The 17,743-nt window shown below is 35.9% G+C and overlaps 1 protein-coding gene across 1 annotated transcript in view; it reads right to left on the reverse strand.

Moving 5' to 3' along the window:
- Positions 1-216: 216 nt before the first annotated feature.
- The window catches only part of ADGRG6 (adhesion G protein-coupled receptor G6), a 99,095-nt gene continuing 81,568 nt past the window's right edge, over positions 217-17,743 (reverse strand). Inside the window, exons 20-25 of the mRNA XM_070952159.1 lie at positions 17,294-17,562; positions 14,064-14,178; positions 13,181-13,464; positions 10,138-10,239; positions 7,818-7,970; positions 217-1,074 (exon numbers count right to left, since the gene is read on the reverse strand). Of these exons, the coding sequence (XP_070808260.1) occupies positions 896-1,074; positions 7,818-7,970; positions 10,138-10,239; positions 13,181-13,464; positions 14,064-14,178; positions 17,294-17,562 (1,102 nt within the window). The 3' untranslated portion in view covers positions 217-895. The remainder of the gene's footprint in view (positions 1,075-7,817; positions 7,971-10,137; positions 10,240-13,180; positions 13,465-14,063; positions 14,179-17,293; positions 17,563-17,743) is intronic.

Below are 17,743 nucleotides of genomic sequence, written 5' to 3' on the forward strand. Positions count from 1 at the left end.
ATCATATTGGACTGATTCTGAATTTCTATTCTTTGATCATGATGAAGATGCATAGCAACCATGACATATTCAACTGCTCAGTTTCTTTTGGTCTATAACTAGGCAAACTTTCAAGTTAACATAAAACACTTCATTAAGCTCTTCCAAAATCAAAGAAGCACACTTCAATACTTCTGCCATTAAAAAAATAATAAAATAATAAATATGGCCCAGAGTTTGCAAGCAAGAGTAAAGATTAAGAGTTAAGATAATCTTTGAAACACTTTTGGTTTCTGTAATCAGGCACAAAGAAGTATAAATTCAGTAAAATAGTTTTGTCTGTGGAGAAAAAAAAATCTGTAAAATCTCAAATGACCTCTCTAGCATTGCACAAGCAGACTTCTGCTTATGCCGCAAGCAGAATATGCTATCATCTCTCTTTTCAGAGATTTGATTATATGAAACAAGGGGATCCATTTATACTATGGACATGCACAATTGTATAGCTCTCCCTGCGTAAGGCTATATGCACACAGACACATAGATATATCACAGAAGAAAATTTGGGTTGATGCAACATCTTAACAGCATGCTTTGAAAATGTCTTTGGAAGCTACAAGCTTTAGTTTTGGGCTTTTCAAGATTCTTAATTTTGCGAGATTATAGATGGGATTAATAAACATGTCACTGTGTAGATGCTTGAGAACTGTTGAGAAGAGAGTGCCAGCATCAATACCGGATCAGTGGAGACAATTAATTAGATGTTCTGTTTCTCCAAGTATAGGTAGCTGAACAGCTTATTGGATAAAGCACAACACTTTGGTAGAGTTTCTATCTTCAGTCAGTCACCACAAGTTCAACACTGAATAATCTTTATTCCGCTTGTTGACTTGTCTTCTTCCAGATACCCAGTTATTCAAAATTTTGTACTGTGGCTCAGGGAGTCTGACATGATCATATTTCTATAGAAATTGTCTGATTGAGTATTGTAGTAACCTTTCACTTTGTCAATGACTTGGTGAACTGGGCTGATTGACGTCTGTTCCATGTCCACTTGGATGTATTTTGTTGAAGGCTTGTCAAGAAAAACATTGTCTGATTAAAAAACAAGACAAAACAAAACAAGTCAGTAATATTGAAAACAAAATTTACTGCCAAGAGGATGACCTCAGACAACCCATTAGTAAATACTGTAAAGTATATAATACCCCCCTTTTTGTTTGCTCCGAATTCTGATTTTCTTTTTACAATCCATACCATGAGTATGTAAGCTGCCAGTCTGATAGTTACAACAAGCTTTACATTGCACCTTAAGAACCATACATTAAAAGCTTTTCCTTTATTATTTTCTTATAAAATTTCATCATTTTTGTGTTTTAGGGAGACAATTATAAACAAGCCATTTGGGTGAGGTTCAGGGAAATAGAAGTACCAAAATGATGATTTAAACTTTCCTAAGAACTAAGTCACCCAAATTTTATTCCTTAAAACCTCTCAAAATGGGAACAATTAATTGTTCCCATTTTGAGAGGTTTTAAGGAGTAATGTGTTTGTGTGTGTGTGTGTGTGTGTGTGTGTGTGTGTGTGTGAGAGAGAGAGAGAGAGAGAGAGAGAGAGGGAGAGAAAGAGAGGGAGAGAGAGAGATTCTAAAAAGGTGCAATCTTGAAGTCTTAAGGTACTCATTTCATCTGTATCATGTGCCTGAAAAATTCAGCCCCACTGATCCTCTGGGAGCTGTAAATTAGTAGGGTTAGACTGTATGAACACCACACCTTTGTACTCCTGATCTATCTAGAAGTACAAATCGAATTTTGCTCCTTCAGCTTACACGATCTGAAATTTAGCTCTGGTTTTCAGTTATTGGATGACATTTCTATGGTTACTGAAATAATGGCGTCAGCATTATTGAAGCCATGATATCAAACTGCAGTAATTTGACTCACAATTAAATGCTGTTTGGTATAAGCATTTGGAATCTGTTTTTGTATTGGGAAAGTGATTATGATGGTGCTCTAAAGAAAGCAGGGAATGTTATCTGCTTCATTCTGAACAGGATTCAGGATAATTTCATGTGAACAATCAATTTTGAATGTATGAACCAATTCAGAATAAGGACAAGAGAAAATACATCTCATTAAGAGTCATGCCAGAAAGGGAAAAGAAATTCATTTTTTTACTACTGAATTGCTGAAATGAGGAAAGTTGCACTAAAATCAATAGTAATGGTTACAGGTTTCACCATTTTTAAACTCAGCTTACTATGTGCTGAGAAAGGATTTTGGCTGCGTTCCTCACTACCAATTTACTTTCAGATTTATGCACATAGACTGTGTTATGTACATTGAAATGAATGTCAAACCCATGTACCACCTCTGGAGATGCAGAATCTATAGATTTAGGGTTTTATTTATTTATCAATTTTAGGTATTGCTCATCTCACTTTCAGAGTGATTCTGCTGCATCTAAAGGTGACATTTCTTCAAACTGTAAAAAAGGTACAGAATTGACACTGGAAGTCACAGCTTCATATTCTTTTTTTATAACATGCACTGTCTCTCACCCTCTATTATGTTATGATTATATTTTGTGTTTCCATTTTTTTTCTTTTAACAACCCTGTAATCCCTTGCATCAGGGTGGAGTTGGGATGCCTAAAAGCAGCGCAAGTATTTACTGGCCAGATGCCCTTCCTGATGCCTACACAGAGTTCACAGCAGACAGTAACTCATTGAACCCACAAAAATATCTGCCACTAGCTAGGATCGAACTCACAGCCTGATTGTGAGTTGAGAGCTCCATCTCTAGGCCACTACGTTGCTCATATTGTTTGTTTCCCGTATGCTGTAAAAAATCAGCTGGTATGGCTATTGACAACAAAATATTCTACATCATTATCATGTAACTAAAGATTCTTGGCAGAACTGAAATTTACAAATTCTGATCAAAATTAGGAGAGGCACAGTTTCCAGCATGCATTCTTTTTACATAAAAGGTGCCAAAATTCACTTAATTAATACATTTTGAGAAAGAAGAATAATGTTTAAATGCATTTTGTGTGAACTGGATAGTTTTCAATGTAGAGATTAACCCAGAAAGTAGAATGTGTGATTAAATATCTGTGAAAGTAATATTGACTCATCTGTCTTTATTATACAGAATAAATAGCATTATATATTACCTAAAAAGAGAAAGAACTTGATAAAGTATTTTTTCTATAAAACTAAAATATGTATTTTGCCCTGGGTGCAATTAATGTCTATAACAACACTGATAGACTTTACTGAATTCCTTTTCAATAATACTCGGTAGGTAAAATATATTGTTTCAGACTTTGGCAGAGTTATACTATGACGTAATCGGTACTGACTCAAATATCAGCTGACTTAGTCAGCTGTGATCATACTGGTAACGTCAACCTCAAGCATACCTAGAACAAACTTTTGAATAAAGGCTGGAGAGTTCAAGACAGTGAGCAGCTTTGCTGATCTAAATGTGACCATTAGATGGTGCTCATATAATGTTCCTCTTAATATACAACTAAACACATTATTTTTATAGGTATGTAATGAAAAAGATTTTACCTGCTGAATTCTTACCACAATTGGTATGTGTTACAATTGAATATTGAATTCAATTGTAACACATCAATATTTATGAAAAAGACTAATACTACGTAAAATATTTAGCATTCAATTATCCAAACAAGCAACTATATAAAATTTAAATTGGTCACAAGTATAAACAAGAGGGAAAGGATTCCTCAATCTTTTTTTTTTTACAATAATGTATAGCTAAAATTAAGTAGATTTAAAATTAGAATTACTTATGAAATGCAAATGAAGAAAATGCAAATTGCACAGGATTTTTTTACATGGAAAAAAAGTGTAGGTATGCTAAAATATAGCCAGAATGATTTTTTGGGGCAAACATTTTTATATGGTTTACTTTGGTTTTTTTATATTACTGTGTTTCCCTGAAAATAAGACCCTGTCTTATATATTTTGATCCCCGAAATAAGCGCTTGGCCTTATTTTCGGGGAGGTCTTATTATTTTGGGGCCTGTGGAGCAAGACGGGGCTCCTCTTGCCATCTTACCTGATTTCCAGTAATGTCTCCCTAACCCTAACCAGAGGAAATGGCGGGGACCGGCTGCGCATGCGTTTAAATATTTTCAGGCAGGGCTTATTTTTTTTTGGGGGGGGGCGCCTTATTTTAGTGCAGGTGTTCAAAAGCCTGATTGGGCTTTTTATCAGGGGGATGTCTTATTTTCGGGGAAACAGGGTATTTTTGAAAAGGTGTAATTATGATTTCTTGCATGTTATGTTATATGTATTTATTCAATATAAATCATATTCCTACAGTGTTTAGGGGGAAGATCAATAAGAAGAGATACAACAGAGGTATATGAAATAAGCCAGAGCATGAAAAATATAGAAAAGTTTTCCCCTTCGCTCTATTAGAACTTGGAGTCAGCCATGGAAGTGAAACATGGTGAACAAAACAGCAAAACAGCATCTGCTGCCGAAATGTGCAAAAGCAAATTTAGAAGTGCATTAACAGCTCATTAACCTGAGGGGTGGATTATAAAATATTTGCATTCATAACTACAACAGTTACTTATTTAAATAAACACACTTTAATCCATAATCCATGTACCTCTACAGATGTTGATGAATTGAAATTCCCAGCAGCCCCAGCACCATTAGCAGACCATCTTTCCAAAGAATGCTTCACTTTATCTAACGAAGACCTATTAATTCCTCCCCCATCCCACCATTGGGATATATTTTCAAGTCGCCAACAAAAGCCTGTTGAAGGCAAAAGATGAACAAGAATAGAGGATCTATTCCCTCATCAGTCCTTTAAAACAAGGGTCCCCAACCCTCGGTCCATGGTCCACGGCATGCCAGAAACTGATCCACACAAACAAGCAAAGCCCCATCTGCGGGATGCAGGCAGCATGCAAAACCATGCCCTCTTCAGTCTGTGGAAAAAACTCTCTCCATGGAACCAGTCCCTGGTGCCCAAAAGGTTGGGGACCACTGCTTTAAAAGGTACCTCAGCCAGGTTTAGTGCACATCCTTCCTTCTGATCTTTTAGCCCTAATAATGGCCTCAAACGGGCTCTTTCCAGCTCTCATCTTATGGGAACTTCCAAGCCACCTGTCTAGCCTTCCATGCTACATTGTGGTCCTATTCACTTAGATAGGTCTGCTACAGTAGTGCAATTCAATTTTTTTTACTACTAGTTCTGTGGGAGTGGCAGGGGAAGGATACTGCAAAATCTCCATTCCCTCCCCACTCCTGGGGGAAGGATATTGCAAAATCTCCATTCCCACCCCACTCTGGGGCCAGCCAGAGGTGGTGTTTGCTGGTTGTCTGAATTACGCAAAATTTCCGCTACTGGTTCTCCAGAACCTGTCAGAACCTGCTGAATTTCATCCCTGGTCTGTTAGTTCATGTTCTACTTATCATGGCCCCAAGTTATTTAGGATGATGTAATATATTTCTTCCTCCCCTCTTCCTTTAGAGGGGGAATAGCTTTATTCCTCCAAATCCATGTGTGAAATGGGGGGCAAGGGGAGGGAATTGAGAACTGCAGTCTTTACTCTTCCTTCCAGTTGTTCTTCCTCAAGCAGGTGGTGAAGGAGGAACCAAAGGGAGTCACTCAGACTTGCTCATTCATATCCACAACAAAAAGGAATGTATTGCAGCAACTCAGTGATGTGGTGATATTCCAGTCCTCGGGTCTTTCATAGGCTCACCTAACCCCCACCATGGTAAGCGGAGAAGTTTCCACCATTGTTTCAGGCTTTCCCAGCTGCTTCCTTCTTTCTCTCTCCTCCCTCAACTGGTGAGATCTTCTCCATCCTGGTAGCTGGGAGACTGCTTCGGCATCTGACGCAAAATAGCTTGACCTATTCCGGATGCCATCCTCATGACCACTTCTACCCAGATTGAGGAAGGTGGCCCCTGCAGGAAGGGGGATGGCAGCTGCCTGCTTTCATGTTCATAATGCTTGCTCCCTTTCTTGGAGGCTAAAATTGAATGACTGGAGTATGAACATGTACATGCTGTATATGGGATTGGGAGTCCATGGGCCACAGACAGTGACTTGGCTGGTAGCAAGTCTACGTCCTCTGGGCTAGGCATATTCATGGAGAATAGGATCAATGGCTTAATAGTTATATATTATGCTGAGGCTCAAAGGCAGCATGGCTTAAATCAACTGTCAGGGACTAATATTTGAAGAAAACATTTTCCTCATTTCCTACTTATAAGCTTTTTGGGATGTGCCTGTTGATCACTGTCTGATAGCAGAATCCAGAAGAATTCATTCTACTTTCATTAGGTTGGCTAAATATTAAAAATAAATGCTGAACCAATATACCATCTATGTCCACTGCATGTTTTAAAAATCTAAGTAGGTTGGTAACTGAAAGCTTTTTCTAATGTTTTGAAAAACGTTACGCATCAGAGAATACAGTAATTTCTTGCAGGCATTATTACAAATTAGGTGAATCACTTTAATGATGTCTTTTTCATTTTCTTCTTGTCAGCTACTAGACAAAAATATATACCTAACAATATGCATTTTATGAAGCTGTTTCCCTTGGATGTTTACCTCAAACAATCCCGAATGTTTCATTTTCATGCTAACCATAATCAAAAGCACTCTTGTGTACCAAATTATAGTCAGCCAGAATTAATCACAGAGAAAGATGCACAGAATAGAATGAAGCAATATGTATTGATTAGTTAAATCTTTTCTGCTGATTCAAACTTCATGCAAGTGTCCTTATGCAAGCGCTTGGAAATCATGCATTCAGCAAAGGTGATGTACACTTTACCTTGAATGTTCGACCACTGGTGAGGATATGTTCTTAGAAGACATTATCTATACCATAAACATATGAGCAGCTGAATCAATTTTGGAGAACAGTGAAATATTTCAACAATTACTTGGAGATATCCACCACCACGTAAATTACTAAATTATATGAGCATAACATACCAATTTGAATAACTGTATTTTACGCAGCCGTATTCAAGCAGTTAACAGTTAATACAGAATGAAAGATTAACATAAACTGTACTTTACAATTTGCACATAACACAAACATATTATTTTTGTCATTTATATTAAAAAGAGATTAATAAACTGTATCATGACTAAGGACAAATAATCACCTCCAGATACTTAAAGAAAATCTATTGTCTAATGTAGAACTTCTGCGAATAAAGCTTTAATTCACAACAACACATCAAATTAGTTACTTATGGTGATTCATATTTAATGAATCACTAAAAAGACTACTTGTAATTAACGCAGTGGGGAGTTATATGCCAATATTTATAAACACTTTTAAACACTTTCAGAGAATTTTTTTTTGCATTCAATGCAATGCATTTTTTTGCATTCAATACAATTTAAAACTGTAACCCACCAAAATCACTTGAGATGTAGACATTTGATGAGTAAAATAAATAAAAATTAAAAGAAATGTTATTTATACGAAAAAGGAGTGTTAGCAGTGTTTTGTTGAAAAGTGCCAACAATCTTATTCTGCTTTAGATTTAGGCAAGTTTTTAGCTTTTGGTAATCTTAAAAATAACTCAATAGCATGTGGGGCTTGGGAGCCTTCTGCCAATATATGACATTTAAATGGGCTGTTGGAAAAAAATAGCATTGAAGTAGATGAATTCCAGCCAAATTCTGGTTAATTCCCATGGATGCATTTCTAGAGCATAACTTATCTAAGGCTCCACATCAAATGTAAAACAAGATATCCCAGGTAGATAGTTTAAAATTAGACTTTTCATATTGAAAACTACTGACCAGAATGGCTGTTCCTTTTATGGTAGGTGTTGGATGTGGATTTGGATTTTGAAGTCAGGTATGTTGAATTAGAACCAATAGAACTGGAAGATAAGGATTTCCCCAGATTGTCTGAACTCTTCTTTATTATATTAGTTGCTGTTTTACTCCAGTCTGAAAATAAATGAAAGCAAAACTGGCTGTGATTGCATACCAGGTTGAAATAATTAGTCAGACCTTAAAAGAAGTAAAGGAATGGAATTAAAGAAAGCACAAATCGTTTTCATTTTTCCCTAGTGTGCTTATTACCCTTTATTATGCAAATCAGGCAATCATGCATTTCCTCTGTGCTGACAATATGGGAAATTCATATATGCAGTGACACTGCCATGTTAATGTTATCATTCATGTTTAAACATCTGAAATTATTCCCATCCTGTCACTTATATAAGATACAAGTAGTTCTTGTTTAGCAAGGCTTAGGGTGGTTACTACTGCATCGGGGAGTGAGTGAGGGGATGTGTAACTGGTGAGAGATGCATGGTGAGGCTAAGGGAGGTACTAGGGGTGTGTGAGGGTGATGCCACAAGGCTCAGGGAAGGTGTGCAAGGCAGGTGCAGCAAGAAGGCAGAAGTTGTGCAGTGGTCCCTGAATAGCCTTCAGGGTGCAAGTGCAGAAGGGCTGGGGAAGATGTGTAGGTGGGGAAGACTTACTCCAGTAACTTGCAACCTTCCCTGCCAGTTTCCCCACTGACTTATTGGGGAAGCCATCAGGGGAGATCATAAATGGCGATCAGATGACTGCAGGGTACTACAACTGGTCATAAATGCAAGTGGTTGCCAAGTGTCCAGATCATCATCACATGATCATGGGAATCCTGGGATGGCCGGAACCCTAAGGATCAATTGTAACCACTATTCTTTCAGCACCGACATAACTTTGAACAGTTCCTGAATGAACAGTGGCTAAGATGCTGAGCTTGTCGATCGAAAGGTTGGCAGTTCAGCAGTTCGAATCCCTAGTGCTGCGTAACGGGGTGAGCTCCCGTTACTTGTTGCAGCTTCTGCCAACCTAGCAGTTCAAATGCATGTAAAAAATGCAAGTAGAAAAATAGGGACCACCTTTGGTGGGAAGCTAACAGCTTTCCATGTGCCTTTGGTGTTTAGTCATGTCGGCCACATGACCATAGTGACGTCTTCGGACAGTGCTGGGTCTTCGGCTTTGAAACGGAGATGAGCACTGCCCCTTAGAGTCGGGAACAACTAGCACATATGTGTGAAGGGAACCTTTACCTTTATCTTAAACATGAATGTTTCTTATTTAATAGACTCAGGGTTTTCAAATGTTTGTAGGCAATTAGCCTCCTTGAACTGGACGAGGCTATAAACAATATTTTCTAAGCTACAAAAAGGTTAGGAGCAATTAAAGGTTTTCTTTGTCCAGTCAAGACTGATTCAAGTAGATGGTGCTCATCTCCGATTCTCAGCCTAGGAAGCATGTATTGTCTGAGAGATGTTTTTATCATCATGTGGCCAGCATGAAAATACAGAACGTAGTAACCTTTCCCACTGAAGTGGTACCTACTTATCTACTTGCATTTTAATGCTTTTGAACAGCTAGGTTGGCAGGAGCTGGGGTGAATAACGGTACTCAACTTGCTTCCAGCAGCAGGAAGCTATCGAAGTACATAATTATGCAAAACCTCCTAGCAATACTACTACAGAAGATCCTTTTAAATTCAGCTTACAACTAAAAATCCATTCATTCCTGGAATTATATACATACAATAACTAGGAAGTTAAATAAGAAATCTGGAAACTTGGCAAGGACAAATAACTTCCATATAACTGCCAAGAAAATTACAAGTACATTTCTGTAAGTAACCCATTCAAAATGAAGTCGATTTTGCTTTAATAATGAATAGAACTGACTTTAAATTAAAGTAAGAAATTATAGAATGACAATTATACAGTATATGGATCTTGTCCATTTATCTACTAAATGGGAATTCTGCCAGGCTTATGAATACATATATTTAATTCAATGAAAGCTAAAATAAAAGGATCAAAGCAATTGCTCTGTTTCAGGCTTTATTTTCTAATATCTCCTCAAACATTTACATAAACATTGCAAGGAAATTCTTATTCTTTGAAATAACATCATTTGCAGAAATGGCACATTCTCAATTTTCTAGTAGATAGTTTCTATTAAATATCTCAGAAAGTTGCACTTAGCAGGTCTTTGCAGGTCAGCACATGGATGAAAGATTACCTTATAATATACATTTTAGCTTTATGGGCTCAATTAAGAGAGAAGTATTACAAAGGGTAGTTCATAGTACCTGAGTTATCTGCCAGTCTGAATCGTCCACAACAAAGATGCCTTCTCCATTGCTTTTGTACATTTTCTTTCATTGCACAGTGGAATATAAATATAAATAAACCTGAAAAGGCAAATAATAATAAAATCTAGGGGTTTAGTAAAAAAGATTAAGAAACACACATAAAGACACAAATACCTTTGGTTCATGAAATAGTGTATATGATATTTAGATATACTTCTTAATTAATTTTTACACATGTGCAAAGCTAACTAGAATTCAACTGATTCAGAGTAAGGTAGAAGTTCTAATAAATTAGATAGGGGTCCCCAAACTGGTCAGCTCATCAATCCCTTCATGAAGTTTCAGCTTGTTCATCACTCTCCAAACTTTTATTATATGAAAATAATTTAATAAGTATTACTTTAACTAATTATTCTATGTATAGTAACCAAAAGTCCTATCGGCATTTGGGAATCAATATTGACCACAGTTAGAGAGACCACCTCATTTTTAAGCCAAACTGGTTAATATATGAATGACCTCCAATTAGAAACTCCTGGGCATGTGATCTTTCTCCAATGGTTTCCAAAATTGTTCACCCATTACTCCCCTACTCATGCTGATGCTGTATCCTTAATGGTGACATTAAACAGGAGAAAGCAAAGCTTTATTGGACATTACTGTTATTTCCCTGATGCCTTTATACTTAGTCCTAATACTGGTGCACTCCAGATTTCATTCATTTCTCCTCTTATAGCGCACGCTCACTGAACTGGTTGTTAAACCAGTTGCATCCCACCATTGATTCTAACCATGACATTCTGAATACAGTTTATATAGTATTCAAATTACTGTATGCACAAGTTGTACACATCAAATAAAAGATTTAGTGAATGATTTTCCCCCTTCTCCCACTCCTCCCACTCGTGACTGCATGAGTGTAACTTTGTTGCTTATATCCTTGTGATTTATATTGATATTATTTTCTAGTATTATTTGATTGCTTAATGCACTGTATGACTGTCACTTGGTGTTGTGCCTTGTGATTCTTGATGAGTGTATCTTGTCTTTTTATGTAGACTGAGAGCATATGCACCAAAGATAAATTCCTTGTGTGTCCAATCACACTTGGCCAATAAAGAATTCAATTCAGTTCAGTTCAGTTCAGTTCAGTTCAGTTCAGTTCAGTTCAGTTCAGTTCAGTTCAGTTCAGTTCAGTTCTGTTCTGTTCTGTTCTGTTCTGTTCTGTTCTATTCTATTCTATTCTACTGTATTTTTTAATTATAGAGCAAAAATTGCTTAATATGAAAAAAAACCTGTTCAACTTGTAAATCAAGTTCCCCCCCTTTAATTCCTTGAACTAATTAACACAGGCTGCTATTAGGGCTTTTGCTAAACTGGAAACTGTCTTCTTCCTAAGAACAGTGGGATTCTTTGAAAAATGCATAAATGTGAATTTGTTTTGGAACAAATCCTTGGATTTCCAAGAACAAATTTCAATAATTCATTTGGGTTTTGAATAAGATTCCATGACCTTACTGGTAAGAGTGCTCAAGCAATTCCAATAAAATCAAGTATGGTGATAGTCCTTATGAATAGCTTTTAGTTCAGTTTTTTTTAAAATGAAACCTTTGTAGTCTTTGTTAAATTGCATCAATTAAACCTTTCTATCACATATGATAGGTGTTTTCTGACAACACCCTTGGAAAAGTGATGGCATGAATAAAATTGGAAGTATCTTGGATAAGAACCTTGGTGGCGCAGCAGTGTTAAGCACTGTTAAGTAACACCAGCTGCCTGCAATTACTGCAAGTTCAAATCTCATCAGGCTCAAGGTTGACTCAGCCTTCCATCTTTTGAGGTAGGTAAAATGAGGACCCGGTTTGTGGTGGCAATAAGCTGACTTTGTATAAAAAAGATCACCGCTTACGGGGGGCCAAAAAGCCCTACTAAGCAGGTATATACAAAAGTATGAAGGCTATTGCTTAACACATTGTAAGCCGCCCTGAGTCTCTGGAAAAGGGCGGCATATAAATCGAACCAATAAATAAATAAAATAAATAAATAAAAATGGAAATGACTGAAAAAACAAATGGAGAGCTGATGGCGTGAAAAAGAGATCCCTTTTAATTTGGTACAAAATTAACTCCAAGTCTGCTACAAAATTTTAGTCCAACTCTGCTGAAGGGGAAGTGATATAGGCTTGATAACCTGAACCTAAACCATAACTAAATTTAAATGTTATTAAAACAAAGCCACACGTTGTCTACATGATAAATATTTCAAAATCTGGATTTTTTTTTTAGATAATTAATTTAGTATTTGCATCTTTCACCTGCTCCTATATAATAAATAAATGAACAAAAATAATGAACTTCTTATAATATAATATTATTCTTTCCAAACTAGTGGAATAGTAGAAAGAAACTGTGGTTCAGGACTCTGTTTACCAGCAAGATAACATTCTGAAAGCTGAATAGAATTGGGTCAGATTTTGATATGGCAAGAGTTGATGGCAAAAAAAATAAATCAAATAAAAATGAGAGAAAAATCAGAAACAATTTCCTCAATCAACCCTATGGGTCATGGCTTAGAACAAGAACCACTAGTTCATTCTAAACACCCGTCTCCTTCCTATTTCAATAATAAGGAACATTTTAGGCTTAATTTTGGAATGCATTGTTAATTCTAAATTAGACATTTTGAATAAGTTTCAAGTTTCTTACTTGAAAGACTTGGATGAATTAAACTTTCCTAAAACAATCAGAACAGGGTAAGTTAGAGAACATTTCCAGTTCCAAAAAATTCTACTCACCATGATATGATATTTCTGAATTCTATTATCATCAATTACTGTCATGTGACTCATTACTATTTATGCTGTACAATTGTTAAAATTGATACCATTTGTGTGTGGGTTTGTATGGGCTTAAATCTACAAATCTTAAGTACAATGTACTTAAGAGTGCTACGTAATGCATATAATATACCTGTGAATCTGTAAGTTGCTAGAAGTTAGGTTATTATTTATATTGTTTTTCCAAAACGTTCCTCTACTCACCTTGCAATGAGTTGGAAATAGAGAAGAGATACACAAAAGGGAGATATAATGGCCCCCAGGCAAAAAAAGCAAAACCCCATGTCATGCCTAGGAGGAAAGTCAGGCTAATAACACTACGAAGGTTCCTCAGGATCTCTTCCCGCATAGTCCTATTGGTCCGTTTCCCATTTCGTCCACATATTTGCATCATCACCACAACAAACATGGCAATGTTCATGAGGAACATGATTCCAAAGTAACCAACGCAAGTCACGTAAAATACAATGGTGCTTTTAATCCAGCAGCTGTAAAAAAAAAAAAAAAAGGATTAATTCTACGTTATTCCCATGTTACAAAATTGGTTTATTGATTCAGGTTGCTTTGGGCTACTTAAACAAAAGTAAAAAGCTTTAACTATTACTTCCTTAAAATTGTATATCAGGGTAATGCTGGATTAGTAAATGATCAGACAAATTCAGAATCATTTATTCTGTACTTCTAGATACTTCAAATATCATCACAATTTCCTCAGTGAAGATTAAGTGTTTCTCTGAACACACATGAGAACACTTAAAATCTGTTGCTTCTTTTGATCCATTAGATTAATATGCAAACAAACTCTGGTTTCCCGAAATCTATTTGAAGAAGTTCCATATCTAGCCAGGTACTGTCCCAAATGTAAATATTCCTAATTTTATAATAATCTCTGATTACATTAAAAAAACCCTGAAACTGCAACCTCAATATTTATTGACATGGAATTTAGAAAACATCCTGTGAACAATGAATACCATCATTTCAGATACATATATTCAGATACATTATTGGATTCGCATCATTTTAAAAATGATTTAAAAGCATTTACCAGGTTGTCTGCATCATTACATTTTAACGAAATACTTACAAATCATCTCCACCTTGGTCCTTATTATTTTTGTCATTCAAAACATTGTTGTAAATATTATTTGTATTTGCATGAGTGCTTGCTAGAATAATAATTACCACCAATGCTGGTAAACCTGCAATAAAATAAAATACAGCAAAAAGAAGTTTTATTAACATATAATAATCCACTTGTTGTGAATGTAGACTGCAGATTCATATATACATGGATCTTCATCATATAGATTTTGTTTATCTCCTATGGCACAGGTGTCAAACTCGACCGTGTCACATGACATATCACTATTTTTTTTGCCTTTGCGGAGCTGGCGTGGGCGTGGCCTGTGTGTGATGCATCCGGCCCATGGGCCACCAGTTTTACCGGCCTGTCCTATGGTATTGGATTTATTTTCCATAGGGGTGGAAAGGCTGAACTCTCTAATCACTGTACTTATATGCTACATGAAGTACCAGAAGAGTCTGCATTTTGCCTATTTAATCAGAAAGAAAGGATAGAGTGTAAGAGTCCTATCTCTCTAAAAGCACTGGAATGAGGTATATATGCCAGGTGAGGTACCCTCATAAGAGGGTAGTGGCAGGAAGTACCAAGATGCTACCTCACAGCAAAGCTTCACAAGGGTGTGACAACATGAGGTGTCTGAAAAAAAGAGGTAGGACCTCTGGCCTTCCACCTTGTGAATCTCAGCGATCTGCCACACCATCTAATAGAGCAAATTAATGCAACAGTGGATTTAAAATCAATTATCAATATTTCTTAAATACTGTATATACATAATGTATATGCATATATAAATGTATATTATTATGCCTGTGTGCATTTCAACTTTTTGATGTGAACGAAAGTGTTTAGCTTCATCTTTTCCCTACTTTCATCCATTTTCAAATACTCACTGTAATTGTAAACTGCAGTGTATACACTACAGATAACAACAAATCTGCCAGCTCAACTTGACTTGTGTTTATGTCTCATTTCAAATACCCCAAGAGAGGAATAGCTGAACAAAATAATAATAAAGGGCTTTGCATATAATCCTGAACTGGTAAGGATATATCTTACATAGGACAAACTGTCTTTTTCTAGTGTTTCTAATCCTCTCCAACTTTCCAGAACAGATTCTGTGGATACATCATAACACTTCTGGTGGTGAAAAATCTCTCTTTTTTCAGTTTCAGTATTTTGGTCTAAGTAGCTGCAGTGGATAAGAGTATATACCAGAAATAAGCTGCAGTGGATAAAAATATATATGTTCCAGGGGCAGGCAAATGATTATCAGAAGTCTTATAAAGACTTATTAACCCATTCTTTTAAAGAGAAAGAAGTGATTATATGTAAAGTATTCTAGAAGCTAATTTCAACTGGTAATAAAATGTATAAAAGATTCTTCATTGGGGGACAACATTGTTTCTCTGCTAAACTGACAAATGTCAGACCATATGTTGCTTTTAAAACAATTTATTAGACTTTAGTGGATATTTAATGAAGAAATATTATAGGAAATTGCATTCCAATCCATCTGAGTTCTAAGGATTCAGCACAATGTCAATAATATGTGGTTTAATGTTCTATTCTAGATTTATTTTAAAAAAGATAAAGGTTTCCCTGTCCAGTCATGTCTGACTCTAGGGCATGGTGCTCATCTCTGTTTCTTGGCCAAGGAGCCAGTGTTGTCCAAAGACATTTCTGTAGTCATGTGGTCAGCGTGGCTATACGTCGAAGATACATGAAACATTGTTATCTTTCCACCGAAATGGTACCTATTCATCTACTCGCATTTGTGTGCTTTCTAACTGCTCGGTGGACAGGAGCTAGGGTAAGGAATGGGAGCTCACTCCGTTGTGCAGTGCTTGGGTCTCAAATTCGGGCTGTTAGCTTTCCAGCTGACAAACTCAGCATCTTTAATCACTGAGCCATTGTGCCCCCTTCTGTTCTAGATTAGTGGTTAGTATTTTGTATGGTATCTCAAAATGGGTGTCAATAATTAGTTAAGATTATAAGAAATCCACTCACAAATTAGTTTATTGCTGTTATTTCACCATTATGTCTTTCTTTCTATGAATTATTGCATACTACAATTGTATTCAAGCCCTCCAAGCTTTTTTTCATAATTCAAAAATTAAAGATGGGGGGTGGGGGGGGAAGAAGGGAAGAGAATAGGAGTTTTGTTTCATGAACTGTACAGTTATTTATCGGAATCATTGTTCACTGCATGTTTTATAAATAAAAACTGTCTTTCCTTCCAATCTGAAAGCAGCACTTAATTGAAGGTGGAGAAAAACTATCTTCAAATGATAGCATACTTCCTAGAAGGTATTAACCAACATAATCTTCACAATGCTTTCTTACAGTATATACAACATATAACTTTATGAATTTCATACATTTCCTTTAGTAATTTTTCCTTAGCTTTATAGAAGAATCAGTTACTACCATGCTGTGTTAGATTATAATGTATAAAGATTATACTATGAAAATGTTCCTTGTAGCCATGAATATATATAACCCAGAATAAAAACTGATACATAAAATGCAGGAATTTATCCCTTGCTCTCAGCTTCAGTTCCTCTGCTACTTATATGAATATAACTTTATCAGTACTTTTTTATTTGTAAAATAAACCAAGCAAATGCTACTTTAAATGGAAACAAGGACTCCAGGGCAGGAATTATAGAATCCATGGTTGGAAATTGGGCTAATAAAAACTCAGATTATTTGGCCTAAATATTCTAATTTTGTTGTCCAAAAACTGCTCATAACTATTTGTGAGATTATCAGTTGGTCAGGCTTTTTAAGCCATCAATATGTATATCATATCAACAGATGAATGTGTTAAAATTATAGGTTATACTGTTAGATAAGTTCTTAGCAGCCACTCCCCTGGCACTTTATCAATTTCCATAAATAGGGCAAATAAAATTATGTAATTACATTTAAAGGAAAGAGCTCAGTTTTAGGAATAAAAATTAACTGGAAAAATCTTATATGAAATATTTAAAACTTTTAAAATTATAAGTGTATATGTAGAATATCGGAACTTATCTGGGGACAATTCTGTTACTTATAATAAGTATTATTTTTGCCAAAAATAAAGGGGGAAAGGAGGAATAGAAAAACTAGAAAACCAAAAATAATTCTCATATTCTAATTCTAATGTATTTCTGTTGTCACTCTTTCACTTCAGGAGCTAGAATAATATAGTTGAAAAACAAAAACTGCAAAAGAGTCTCACTTACCCCAACCAATGACACAAAATTTTAATATGTATCGGCGAATATAAGTATTGAACACTTTTACTAGAGCTATATACATATGAACAGCTTCAAGGGCCATCCAGGTGAAAGTTGCCAGAAGAAAGTAGTGCAGAAGAGCAGCAATAGCTATGCAGAGGCCTTCTATGTGAAATGATGCAATCCAACCATCCAGGAGAAAGACCAGATTTAGGCCTAGCAAAGCTGTGCTCAAATTCATTAGGATTTTAGAAGGATAATCTCTTCGCAGTTTTCTGGTAATAAATGGATAGCAAATTACAATGTAATCAAGTAAGAATTCCATCCCATTCATTTTTGACATTTTTTCTTGAACCTCAGAATTATTTAGGTCATAACAAAACACACAGATGTACTCTTGTCAATTGATAAAAGGTAAATCCGTTTATAAACTTGTCCACTGAGAAAGTAATATAT

Source organism: Pituophis catenifer, unplaced genomic scaffold, assembly GCF_029215685.1.
Source record: "Pituophis catenifer annectens isolate HBS135680 unplaced genomic scaffold, rPitCat1.0.hap2 SCAF_1, whole genome shotgun sequence".
Taxonomy (NCBI): Eukaryota; Metazoa; Chordata; class Lepidosauria; order Squamata; family Colubridae; genus Pituophis; species Pituophis catenifer.